This window comes from Thunnus albacares, chromosome 12 (genome assembly GCF_914725855.1).
Source record: "Thunnus albacares chromosome 12, fThuAlb1.1, whole genome shotgun sequence".
In the NCBI taxonomy this organism is placed as follows: Eukaryota; Metazoa; Chordata; class Actinopteri; order Scombriformes; family Scombridae; genus Thunnus; species Thunnus albacares.
Window position 1 is genome coordinate 32,814,189 of NC_058117.1, and position 14,313 is coordinate 32,828,501.

At 38.8% G+C, this 14,313-nt stretch overlaps 3 gene segments (V, D, J or C); 1 reads left to right on the top strand and 2 right to left on the bottom strand.

Annotated features, from left to right (window-relative positions):
* Positions 1-6,904: 6,904 nt before the first annotated feature.
* On the bottom strand, positions 6,905-7,878 carry LOC122994083. The segment is given in 3 exon segments: positions 6,905-6,908; positions 7,238-7,562; positions 7,836-7,878. Coding segments are annotated over 3 exon segments (372 nt in total).
* Positions 7,879-11,551: 3,673 nt separating this feature from the next.
* LOC122994084 lies at positions 11,552-13,277 on the bottom strand. The segment is given in 3 exon segments: positions 11,552-12,047; positions 12,897-12,974; positions 13,256-13,277. Coding segments are annotated over 3 exon segments (432 nt in total).
* Positions 13,278-13,474: 197 nt separating this feature from the next.
* On the top strand, positions 13,475-13,974 carry LOC122994085. The segment is given in 2 exon segments: positions 13,475-13,526; positions 13,643-13,974. Coding segments are annotated over 2 exon segments (384 nt in total).
* Positions 13,975-14,313: the final 339 nt, after the last annotated feature.

The window sequence follows — 14,313 nt, forward strand, 5'->3', positions numbered from 1 at the left end:
TAGTGGATGTTGTGGAGTATTCTGTTGTCTTTGCTCCAAAGGTTTTTGTACAGAGTTTTGGTGTTTCCTGTCACTGTGGGCTGCAGAGCACAGTAGTACACAGCAGAGTCAGACAGCTGCAGCTTCTGGATCTTCAGAGGAACTGATGTTTTGTTCAATGTAGCATCAAATCTGTCTTTCTGGAACTCTGCAGCATTATCTCCTCCTCCAGACAAACGTCGCAAAACATACTTTGGGAAATCATTTACTTCTTGTTTGTACCAGAACAGATATGGATTTGATGCACTGCTCTTATATTGACAGCCAAGTGTAACTGTGTCTCCTTCAGCAGCAATGACATCTCCTGTTGGCTGGGTCACGCTGTCTTGTCCTTTACACTCTGGGGAAGAACAGAACATGCAGAGGAAGAGATGAATCAATAAAGATGATTGATTAAAGGAGAACAATCAGCAGCTTTAAAGAGTTACCTAGCAGACACTGACACATCTAGAATAGTCTGTTTTTTACTGACTGCTGTCTGTCAGACTGAACTACACCTTGTTTTCTAAAAAAGTTATAAATAGAGGCAGAAATAACTTGTTTCCTTTATGATGGACATTAAAAGCACTTATAGCTCAGTTCTGTGTTAAAAACTGTTGAGAAAGGAAACACATTCTGCTTTCTGTCTTACCAAAGAAAAGAGCAGCGAGAATAATCCACAGCCAATGTTCCATCTCTACAACAAGGTTTAAATCAACAGGAGAAACTATCTGATGTTCAACATTCAGTCTGAGAATTGTTCTCTTCACAGCAGCAGTTATTATTGACAGAATGGTTGAACACAGTGCAGAAGTAGTGCACCGCCTACTTGATAATGTGGCCCTCTAGTGGAGGTAAAAAGTTCAGTACAACAGTGTGGAAAAAAGGCTTCCAGCAGCTTGTCAGTGTGTCAGCTTGTGTTTTTGTACAGAGACTGTGGGTTTGCTGTCACTGTGGGCCTCACAGCACAGTAGTACAGAGCAGAGTCTGTCACTGCAGCAGAGGAGATCTGCAGATCCATTTGGGTTTTATCTTCACTCACTTTAAAAGACAGTCTAGGTACTGGATCTGATATTGCATCTCCTGAACCGAAATGGGAAATGAGGAACTCTGGTGGTTTTCCTGGATATTGTCGATACCAGAAGAAATATTCATTGCCAGCAGCTTGTTTGGAGTAGTTGTAGGACAGAGTAACAGTGCTGCCTTCTAAACTGTTCTCTTCATTGTTGACTGGAGTGAGTTCTTGACAGCTGACACCTAAAGGAAGAGATAACTCTGTTATAACATGTTGTCAAAGACTCATAACATGAATACATACAACTTCATGCTCAGTTTTCAATCAAACATCAATAGAAGTAAATATGAAGTGTGTCACCTACCTGTTAGTGTGATCAGAAACAAAGTTGAAAACAGACTTAATTGCATTGACACCATCTTGAAGATAAGAAGAAACTGTTTGTGTTGTTTAGTATGAAACACCACAGTGAAAGTTTGTGTCTTTCTGTACTTCAGTGACAGTTTTGCTCCTCCCTTAATCTCCTCCTCCCTGCTCTCACAGCTCTGACTAATAATGTGTTCAATGTGCTTTTCATATCACATTATACTGATTAGCTCATAGCTAATAGCATCACACTGATTGACAGCTGACAGTTTTACCACATGGAGTTAATGACTGTGTTGTATATTGATTGAGTCCTTTAGGATAAAACAGCAGTGAGGAGAAAGTGGACCCTTGGTGGGAGCCTCTCAGCTGTTAGTGTTGTTGTCAGAAGAGTTACTGTGTGATACTCTCTCATTGATGTGAACCATACTTCATAGCTATCAGGACAGTCTACATCATTCTTCTATCTTTCTGCCTTCATTGTTCTTTCATTTTTCTCACCAGTGAAAAGAATCTCGACTGTTTGGTAACAAACCACTGAAGTTTAACAGTGTGTGACTCCCTCTAGTGGAGTGAGTTCTTCACAGCTGACACCTAAAGGAAGAGATAACTTGATGTTAAACACAAAGTTAAAATCAGATTATCTGCTCCACAAGTTTCTCACATTGTTAAAAACATTTATTATTCCTGTATTGTTTCACCTCCCTTTTAGTACGGTCACAAAAAACAACAAAATATCACAACAATGCAGTGACAACATCTGACAGACAGTATCTGTGTTTAGTGGTTTAGGTATCGACTGCCTCTGACAACGGGAGTCTTCTTCTGTGCTCTTCTTATGTGAGTCGCCCCTCCCTCCACCTATTCCGCCTCTCATGCCAATATTATAAGCACCAAGACAAGACCTCTACATCTGTCTCTATATATGTACAGTACAGACCAAAAGTTTGGACACACCTTCTCATTCAAAGAGTTTTCTTTATTTTCATGACTATGAAAATTGTAGATTCACACTGAAGGCATCAAAACTATGAATTAACACATGTGGAATTATATACTTAACAAAAAAGTGTGAAACAACTGAAAATATGTCTTATATTCTAGTTTCTTCAAAGTAGCCACCTTTTGCTTTGATTACTGCTTCGCACACTCTTGGCATTCTCTTGATGAGCTTCGAGAGGTAGTCACCTGAAATGGTCTTCCAACAGTCTTGAAGGAGTTCCCAGAGATGCTTAGCACTTATTGGCCCTTTTGCCTTCACTCTGCGGTCCAGCTCACCCCAAACCATCTCGATTGGGTTCAGGTCCGGTGACTGTGGAGGCCAGGTCATCTGGCGCAGCACCCCATCACTCGCCTTCTTGGTCAAATAGCCCTTACACAGCCTGGAGGTGTGTTTGGGGTCATCGTCCTGTTGAAAAATAAATGATGGTCCAACTAAAGGCAAACCGGATGGAATAGCATGCCGCTGCAAGATGCTGTGGTAGCCATGCTGGTTCAGTATGCCTTCAATTTGGAATAAATCCCCAACAGTGTCACCAGCAAAGCACCCCCACACCATCACACCTCCTCCTCCATGCTTCACGGTGGGAACCAGGCATGTAGAGTCCATCCGTTCACCTTTTCTGCGTCGCACAAAGACACGGTGGTTGGAACCAAAGATCTCAAATTTGAACTCATCAGACCAAAGCACAGATTTCCACTGGTTTAATGTCCATTCCTTGTGTTCTTTAGCCCAAACAAGTCTCTTCTGCTTGTTGCCTGTCCTTAGCAGTGGTTTCCTAGCAGCTATTCTACCATGAAGGCCTGATTCACACAGTCTCCTCTTAACAGTTGTTCTAGAGATGTGTCTGCTGCTAGAACTCTGTGTGGCATTGACCTGGTCTCTAATCTGAGCTGCTGTTAACCTGCGATGTCTGAGGCTGGTGACTCGGATGAACTTATCCTCCACAGCAGAGTTGACTCTTGGTCTTCCTTTCCTGGGGCGGTCCTCATGTGAGCCAGTTTCTTTGTAGCGCTTGATGGTTTTTGCGACTGCACTTGGGGACACTTTCAAAGTTTTCCCAATTTTTCGGACTGACTGACCTTCAGTTCTTAAAGTAATGATGGCCACTCGTTTTTCTTTACTTAGCTGCTTTTTTCTTGCCATAATACAAATTCTAACAGTCTATTCAGTAGGACTATCAGCTGTGTATCCACCTGACTTCTGCACAACACAACTGATGGTCCCAACCCCATTTATAAGGCAAGAAATCCCACTTATTAAACCTGACAGGGCACACCTGTGAAGTGAAAACCATTTCAGGTGACTACCTCTTGAAGCTCATCAAGAGAATGCAGAGTGTGTGCAAAGCAGTAATCAGAGCAAAAGGTGGCTACTTTGAAGAAACTAGAATATAAGGCGTATTTTCAGTTGTTTTACACTTTTTTGTTAAGTACATATTTCCACATGTGTTAATTCATAGTTTTGATGCCTTCAGTGTGAATCTACAATGTCAATAGTCATGAAAAGAAAGGAAACTCATTGAATGAGAAGGTGTGTCCAAACTTTTGGTCTGTACTGTATGTAACATCTCCTTATTTTATGTTTTATCTTATATTTCATATATGTAATGTTAATGTAATGTTATAGGTTATTGTCATGTATGATCTTTACTTTCTTTTGTTTTGTTTTGCTTTCGTTTTTAAGCACAATGAGTTTATGCCTGTTGTGTGAAATGTGCTATATACATAACAGTTTATTTAATTTGACTTGACTCGTAGTTCAAACAGTGGAGGCAGCAGACACCCTTGTTGAATGTCTAATGGAAACAGCTCATGATAAAAACTGACAGTATGAAACAAACATTCTCATATTTTCATTACATTCACTTTTTAACCCGACGAGTAACTTCAGGTTTTTGTTCAACACACAGTTTTATGTCACTTTATGTTTGATGGTGTCTTGTGTTTGAAGCATCATCCAGCTGGTTTGTCATTGATGTGGATTTGCTGCTCATGTGAATCCTCCCACAGTGTTTCATTAGCAGCTGTAACCACAGTGATTCTGATAAAACAGGAATTAGCAGAATCCATCTGATATGAAGCTGTGGTTTGAATACCACTTCCCTCCTCTTTGAAGAGTAGTCAGATATCTGTGTTCAGGTTTTTGTACAGCCTCTTCTACACTTTCTATCACTGTGTGTCTTGAGCACAGTAGTAGAGAGCTGTGTCTGCCAGGGTTAGACTCTGTATGGTCAGCTCAGTTGATGTAGCTGTTGTTTCGGATTTATATCGTTTATTAGGAATATATTCAGCTGTGCTCTCCTTTGCTCCTTTAAGGAGTATAAACTGAGGTGCCTGAAAGTCAGAATGATGTTTGTACCAGTAAAGGTAAGGATAGCTAGCAGTTGTCTGATAGGTACATGTGAGTGTGACAGACTCTCCTTCTCTTCCACTGACTTCATCTTGTTCAGGAGAGATTTGTTGTCCAGCTATTAGTCCTGGAAAAAGTAGAGAAAATGAAGCCATTAGACTAACATTGTTCATGAGGCTGAGAGGAGAAGACAGTGGAAAATGTCAACTGTACAGTGTTACTCTGTGGACACAAACTGATCAACTGTTCATTTGACTGATTTCTATAGAAATCATCTTCCAAGGTGTTACCTAGTGAAGGAAACATGTTGTATTAAAGTTCTGTTCCAGAGTCAAATATCCATCATTTGGAAAATATCACACAATGACAAAAACATACGTACCTACAAGAGCTGAAAACAGTGAAATGACAGCCAGTGTTTCCATGGTGACACAAGTGAAATGCTGTAAGTGAATGTTGAGTTTGAATAAGTGTTGAGTGGTTTTGTGAGTTGTGTTTGGTCTGATGTTCACAGCTGGAATCAAACAGCTCTCTGCCATGCAGCCACCTCTGCAGTCAGTAGGAGGAGACTCATATGTCAAATGACATTCATTTGTAAAACTCTTCATCACAACTGTGTCTCATGAGGGAAAAGAATCTAGACTGTTTGATAAGAAACCACTGAAGTTTAACAGTGTGTGACTCCCTCTAGTGGATGTTGTGGAGTATTCTGTTGTCTTTGCTCCAAAGGTTTTTGTACAGAGTTTTGGTGTTTCCTGTCACTGTGGGCTGCAGAGCACAGTAGTACACAGCCGAGTCAGACACTGCAGCAGAGGAGATCTGCAGTTTGACTCCACGCTTTTCTTCAAACAGATCAGTAAAAAATCTTTTGTCTGATTTCAGAGAGTCTGCTGTTTTTCTGATGTTACTGCCTGAGATGTACATGAGGAACTCTGGAGGTTTTCCTGGATATTGTCGATACCAGAAGAAATAATCATTAAAACCAGCTTCTTTGGAGTAGTTGTAGGACAGAGTAACAGTGCTGCCTTCTAAACTGTTCTCTTCATTGTTGACTGGAGTGAGTTCTTGACAACTCACACCTAAAGGAAGAGATAACTCTGTTATAACATGTTAAAGTCACGATCAAGGAATCACATTCAGACAAAAATGGAATTGAATTTTTTTCATGCAGAAACTTTCATACCTGTCAGAATGACTAGAAACAGTAAAGAAAATACATAATAGTCCAATGCCAGCATGTTGAATGAAGGTAATGTTTGTGGTTTGTGTATTGAACTCTGCTGAATATGGAAGTTTGTCTCTCTTCTATAGTTCAGTAACAGCTTAGCTCCTCCCTGAATGTCTCCGTCTCCTCTTAGATCTGTATTTTCACTTCTCTCAGTTACAGAAAGGAAGCAACGATGATTTAAAGGATGGATCAAATTTTCAGGATTTGCAAACTCAAGAAGGATCTAATCTATGTTCCTAACGTTGATACAGCATTTATTTGTCACATTATAACATAAATCAGCTGAAAAGCTTGAAGGAAAACTCAGCATCACATCAAGACCATAAGCAGTATGCTTAACATGGACATGGACACCTTAGCAGGTTTGAGTTAAACCGGTCGAAAGAATTTTAATGGCAAGTTAAAGGATCTCTTTTCTAGAATCACTCAAATGCTGTTGTTCCACACTTTGCTGTAAGTAACTAAATATATCAGATTCTATAGTTACCAATTCAAAGACAACACATGAACTGAAAGTGAGAGGACCTAGGATTGAACCCTGTGGTACACCAGAAATATTGTGACCCAAGAAATCAATTCTATTCTATTATAAAATGAAGAATAAAAAGATTCAATACCAGAGTCTGAAGTCACACAGTTCATGGAGATGATGGATTCAAGTTGTTTTATTTCTCAATAGTAGAGTTCAAATTCAGAAGGATCAGCAAAACCTAAAAATTGTTGTTTCAAATAACCGAATATTTCATTTAGCATCTTATATTCAAGAATATATTCAGGAATTCTGCTGATATTCTGATCCAGAACAGCTCATGAGAGGATTGAAAACCTGTTTTGTTTTAAACATCACAGTGAAAGTTTGTGTCTTTTCTGTCCTTCAGTCATAGTTTTGTTCCTCATTAAATCCCTTCCTACCTCACCTCACAGCTCAACTAAAGGGAACATATTGGACTTGGGGTCATGTTTAACAGACAGCATCTCTGAGCTGATGAATAGTATCTATGAAACATTTTGTACTGTAATACTTGGTGATTGTAACTGATATAATGTACCATACTGTCAATTCATGCTTTTTCCTTGTGTTAATAAATCTATTCAGACTCTATACCTGTATTCTAATTTTTCTGCTGTTTTTATCACCACTACAAGAAATCCAGACTGTTTGATAAGAAACCACTGAAGTTTAACAGTGTGTGACTCCCTCTAGTGGATGTTGTGGAGTATTCTGTTGTCTTTGCTCCAAAGGTTTTTGTACAGAGTTTTGGTGTTTCCTGTCACTGTGGGCCGCAGAGCACAGTAGTACACAGCAGAGTCAGACAGCTGCAGCTTCTGGATCTTCAGAGGAACTGATGTCTCGTTAACTGTAGCATCAAATCTGTTTTTCTGGAACTCTGCAGCATTATTTCCTCCTCCAGACATGTAACGCTGCAGCATAAACTTTGGGAAATCATTTACTTCTTGTTTGTACCAGAACAAAGAAGAACCTCTGTCACTGGTCTTAAATGTACAAGCAAGTGTAACTGTGTCTCCTTCAGCAGCAATGACATCTCCTGTTGGCTGGGTCACGCTGTCTTGTCCTTTACACTCTGGGGAAGAACAGAACATGCAGAGGAAGAGATGAATCAATAAAGATGATTGATTAAAGGGGAACAATCATCAGCTTTAAAGAGTTACCTAGCAGACACTGACACATCTAGAATAGTCTGTTTCTATTGACTGCTGTCTGTCAGACTGAACTACATCTTGTTTTCTAAAAAAGTTATAAATGTTTCCTTTCTGATGGACATTAAAAGCACTTATAGATCAGTTGTGTGTTAAAAACTGTTGAGAAAGGAAACACATTCTGTTTTCTGTCTTACCAAAGAAAAGAGCAGCAAGAATAATCCACAGCCAATGTTCCATCTCTACAACAAGGTTTAAATCAACAGGAGAAACTATCTGATGTTCAACATTCAGTCTGAGAATTGTTCTCTTCACAGCAGCAGTTATTATTGACAGAATGGTTGAACACAGTGCAGAAGTAGTGCACCGCCTACTTGATAATGTGGCCCTCTAGTGGAGGTAAAAAGTTCAGTGCAACAGTGTGGAAAAAAGGCTTCCAGCAGCTTGTCAGTGTGTCAGCTTGTGTTTTTGTACAGAGACTATGGGTTTGCTGTCACTGTGGGCCTCACAGCACAGTAGTACAGAGCAGAGTCTGTCACTGCAGCAGAGGAGATCTGCAGATCCATTTGAGTTTTATATTTAATCACATTAACAGACAGTCTAGATACTGGATTTTCAACCACTTCTCCGCTTTCCATGTGAGAGATGAGGAACTCTGGTGGTTTTCCTGGATATTGTCGATACCAGAAGAAATAATCAGCAGTTCCTTTAGTATATTTACAGGACAGAGTAACAGTGCTGCCTTCTAAACTGTTCTCTTCATTGTTGACTGGAGTGAGTTCTTGACAGCCGACACCTAAAGGAAGAGATAACTCTGTTTTACTTCATGTTTATCAGTAAAACTCCTTTAAAGTCAATAGTAGAAAATATTATTTAGTAGTTCATCTGCTCACCTACCTGTCAGTGTGACGAGAAACAAAGTCAGAAACAGACTAAAGTGCACTGACAGCATCTTAAAAACCAACCGTGTTTGTGTTAAAGTCCACAGTGAAAGTTTGTGTCTTTCCTGTTCTTCAGTCTCAGGTTTTCTCCTCCCTCCTCTCAGCTCTCAGCTGTTTTTTCTTCCTGCTGCTGTCTTCCTCTTCAGGATATTATATAACTACGATCAGGTGATAAAAGGATAATTATCAGACTTTGTAGCTTGTTCATTAAATTTTTAAATGTTTCTTTGTGAGAACAGTGAACGAAATAAACTTTGGCTTCAATCAACATGTTTTCAGACATTAATGTGATCATTATTTTGCAGCAGATACTGCTCCATTAAAATATTTACTTCTTTAATTCATAAGTTGAAATGTTTTTAAGTGTGTGATGTGCTAAAAACATTAGTTTCCAGAGAGGGTCTCTTATATTTCACAGATGCTGACTGATGACTTTAATGCAATAGTTCATAATAAATTAATATTTGAATGTATAACTGTTTAGAGTAAAACAGCAGTGGAGAGAAAGATTAGACTGTAATCATTATCTCAGAAACACATGTACAATATTTTCATAATACAAAATGTTTTCATGTTTCTCTGTTATAACATGTTAAAGTCACGATCAAGGAATCACATTCAGACAAAAGTGGAATTGAATTTTTTTCATGCAGAAACTTTCATACCTGTTAGAATGACTAGAAACAGTAAAGAAAATACATAATAGTCCAATGCCAGCTTGTTGAATGAAGGTAATGTTTGTGGTTTGTGTATTGAACTCTGCTGAATATGGAAGTTCGTCTCTCTTCTATAGTTCAGTAACAGCTTAGCTCCTCCCTGAATCTCTCCGTCTCCTCTTAGATCTGTATTTTCACTTCTCTCAGTTACTCTTCCTCCTCGTTAACAGACTGGTTACATGTTAACTGGAGTTGCAGAAAGGTAGCTGATCACCTTTTCAGGCTTTACAAACACAAGAAGAACCTATTGGTATGCTTCAAAAGTGGAGACAACATTACCTCTTCACTGTACGATTTAAGTCAGCTGATGATTAAAGGAAAACACAGCATCAAATATTATACACAGACTATGAGCAGTAAGATTAACATCAACAGACAGTTTCAGCAGATTTCACCTGTTTGGCAGAATTTTAGGGGCAAATTAAAAGATCTCAGTTTAAGAATCACTGGATTGTAGGAAGATCTGGAACACTAACACTTAACTCTTTGATCCAACAGTAACATGTAAACTGAAAATAAGAGGACCCAGGATTGAACCCTGTGGTTCACCACAAGAAATCCGAGAGAACTACAGAGAAACTTGTTTTATAATAAGAATAAACCAATCAAACTCTGAGTCTGTGATGTCAACTGGTTCACGAAGAGAAATTATGATGTCATATTTTCTATAGAATGTTGATATGATCTATTTATCTGTATTGCTTCTATTTCTGTTGTTTTCATCACCACTACAAGAAATCTAGACTGTTTGATAATAATTGACTTGACAAATAATCAGCCCACCCTCCCTTCTATATTCACCTTCATCCAGCCCTTTTGCACTTTGTGCTCCGGCACATTCGTGAACCTGAATAACAGGAGTGCCTGGAGACGCCTGCACAGTCCGTACATCCAGGATCTACCACGCTGCACTTAAAATACGGTCCGTTATGTGTTTACAAAAGTAATCAGTGAAGATGTTTCTTATTATTTATCCTCTGGGCCAAACTGTCAGTGAACCAGATTCAGCTTTAAGATTAAAACAGCAGTGGACTTCCTCTTTCTGCACCACTCTCTACATTTTGTCATCATTACATTAGAAACATCACAAAATTTCAGATGTTGTTTCAGTCACACTATCGAAAAATCTATCTATATGCCGATGACATTTTATTATATTTCACAAAATCCTATATTCCTTCTGGTGTAATAATAATAATCAGATCTCAGAGGGAAACAATGTTGGTATCTCTTGGTTTCATGGCAGGAACTGAAATTAAGGAGGGCTTTTAAGAAGAACTCTAATGGAAACAAAATTATCTTAGACAGTCATTTTTGTGTTATTAGCAGTTTTTTCCCTTTTTTCTTTCAGACACACATGAAAAGGTCAGAGGTCTAGTGTGGGGGGAACATGGGGAGGCAGGCCGTATGCACTACATTTGTACAATGATTGTACCTACTGTATATGTACATAGTGTAACTCTAGAGATCACACTCATGTTTTGTTATTTTTACATATTTGTTATGATTATGTCCTGCATTCTATGTCAGATATTCATTTTTTATTCTTAAGACTTTTGTCAATTTATTGACAGGATTCAGGATATCAGCTTAATGCACATTTACCCTTTATGAAACTGAAATAATAATAAATTACATCAAGGTCAAAGGATACCTGGGTGATTTTCCATGAAATGATCAAACCAGTTTAGAAAACTAAAATATGAGCAAACAAAGTCCTATATCTATTGAAAACATTACAAATACATATTTTAATTTTCTCTTTGAATAAGATAATACCCTTTCAGACATTAAAACATATTATTGCACATTTTAATATCTCAAAACCAGGGACAATTCAATAAGAACTTTAATGCAGCACATAAATAAAAACACATCAGAGGTGTTCTTTTGGTATTCTTAAAGAAACATGCAACAAACATACTGACATGGAAACCTTTGGTGTAAAAGAAGAACCAGGTGATATCATCTTTTGCTGACAATACTCTGCACTTTGTTTCTAATCCTCAAAACTCTATTAATGTAAACTACATTTTGGAAGGATTTTAAAATTATGGGATCCTTTCATCCTTCCATTAACACCATGTTTTACATAATGATTTATGATACCACTGCTAAACAGACACACTGTCAGTTGAGACTCAAATACTTCATAGATATGTAACAATACTTTATATAATCCCAAGATTAAGATCAAGAAAGAGTTATAATCCTGCATGTATTGTTGGTGTAAAACATCCACAGAAAAATATTTGATTTCAAGAGAGAAAATGTTTATTGTTTCAAGCATCTAAGTCATCAGTACTACAGTAATGCAGTTGTTACAGTTTGAAGTTACACAATGTTACACTGTTCTGATTAGAGATCAGAGTGAGAGCAGTAGCAGAGTAAAACCAGTAGCAGAGTCCCAGTGAGTCAGGTCAGGACTGGGAACACTGGTCTCTCCTCAGTGTCTCTGAGACTGGAGTCTGGGAGCCCTGGGTGGCCTCACAGGTCACAAAGCCCACCTTCCTCCACTGGTCTGCAGGGAGCCTCAGGGTGCTGCTCCAGCTGTAGCGGCCGTCCTTCTGCAGCACCCTGGGGCTCCTGCTCTCCTCCCCGCTGCTGCTGCTGCTGCTGCTGCCGTCCACCTTCCAGGCCAGACTCCAGTCTGAGGGGAAGCCCTTGTTGGCCAGACATATGAGCGTGGCCTTCCCCTGCTGCAGCTCCTCGCTGGAGGGGGGCAGCACCGTCAGGGTGGGACGGACATCACCTAGGAGACACCAATCAGATTAGAGGAGCTGTCAATCCAACACCAGACACTTGGACACCTTTACTGTGAGAGGGTGGAGCCATATGAGGACTCTTTCTGTGCTGATATGCATGAGAGGTTTCTCAGAGGGAAGTGAAACAGTGTGTCAGTGAGTGACTGGTGGAGCAGAAAAAACATCTGACAGAAACTCCTTTAAGTCGTTTATATGACCGTTTAATGTATTTTATTTTACACTATACACTATATATAAATAAGGACATAAAGTTTGAATATATAATTCAGACATCTATGATTTAGTTTGAATTTATAACAACATATTTACTTTCAAAACTATCAAAAGATCAACAGTTAATCAGATTCATCAGTCAAAACTAACAAACCACCGTAATATACGGAAAATGTTGAGACATTCAAAAAATGAAAAACCCTCAAAAATCTGTCAAAATGATTTCAGACTGAGGTTAAAAGACAACTGGAGACATTTTAAATGATCAGAGATTCACAGCATTTCACATTGTTTATCTTCTTTGAATTTAAATTATCAAATTAAAACAGAGAATTAAAGGCTGAAATTAAAATCATTTTTAAAGTAGGATTGTTGTTTTTTACTCTGTCCTGCAGTTCAAGCTGTTCACATTTAACAAATTAACTTGAACATTTCAAAAAAAGTTCAGTAAAGCTGCTTTGAGTTCAACTTTAAGGAAACACAAGAGGAACAAACAATAAAACTGAGACTTTAAAGTGTTTTAGATCAGCACAGTGGAAACTTATATCTACTACAAATGTTCAGACGTAGAAATTATAAACTTAACTGATGATACAGTATTTAATATTTTAGCAGAAACTTACTTCCAATATCCAGTCTGGTTCCTCCACCGAATGTGTACCACAGTGATACAAACTCATTGAGCCGCCGTACAAAAACCTCTCAGTGTAGAGAGACACGGCTCTCTGACTTTGACACAAACAAACTCACCAAAATGAAGTAAAATTACTGAAATAACTTGAAAACTTACAACAACACAGAGCCGCCAATTTATGAATATGTGATTTTATTTCGTATATAATGATTTTAAAACTCAAGTTATATTATCTTTTTGTGGTAATACATTTGAATATGACAAAATACATTAAAAAAAAAAACAGTCGTCAATACACATGAAGTCCAAACCACCTAAAAATAATCACTGACACATCCTAATCAATACTGTGATAAGTTGATTGATCCATTGATGAAACAGCATCATCAGAGTAATCCAAGACCCTGTTGGAGTCAGTCAGAGCATTTCCATAGAGAGCCACTTTGCATCAGCGGCACCATGCTCCAGTGCTCTGGGAGAGTTTATAGTCCTGAGAGTTGAACACTGGATGACTGACAACTGTCCTTCATCACAACAGAAGCCACAGAAATCCTCCTCATCAACAACATGACTTTGATCTCCGTCCTCATCTGGACTCTCCTCTGCTGCTGCTTCACAGGTAAAGTCCAGAGAATCAAACTCCTCTCCTTTATGAACATCCGTCCTTCTGAAATGAAGCCCACAAAACCATCAAAACCATGACGCTGCTTTATGTTTTTGTCTCTGTATCCTCAGAGTCCAGAGGCCAGATCACAGTGACTCAGCCTGCAGCAGAGACATCTGCTCTGGGAGGCTCCGCAACCATCAGCTGTAGGACCAGTCAGGATGTTTATACTTGGAGCAGCTACCACGCTTTAGCCTGGTACCAACAGAGAGATGGAGAAACTCCTAAACTGCTCATTTATGCTGCTAATCAGCGAGCATCAGGGATTCCAGGTCGTTTTACAGGCAGTGGATCAAACTCTTACTTCATTCTGACCATCAGTGGAGTTCAGGCTGAAGATGCAGCAGTTTATTACTGTCAGAGTTTTCACTATATCAACAGTCAGTATGTGTTCACACAGTGAAAAACCGTCGTACAAAAACCTCCCTCAGTCAGACTGAACAGAAACTGACTGATACAGTTCACTGAACACACACACACACACACACACACACACACACACACACACACACACACACACACACACTTTATTAAGTGTGTCAAAACTAAAACTATATTCAAACAATGAAATAAAGGACTCACACAAACAGTTTTATTTATAAGGAGATTCCTCTGAAATCAGTGAAGTTTACCATCACAGCTTCTTAGCATCAACTCAACAATGATCCCATGTTTGTCATTAATTATGAGCTCAGTGTTTCCTCTTTGAAAAGAGAGAATATACCAGTCTGCTACTGTTGGT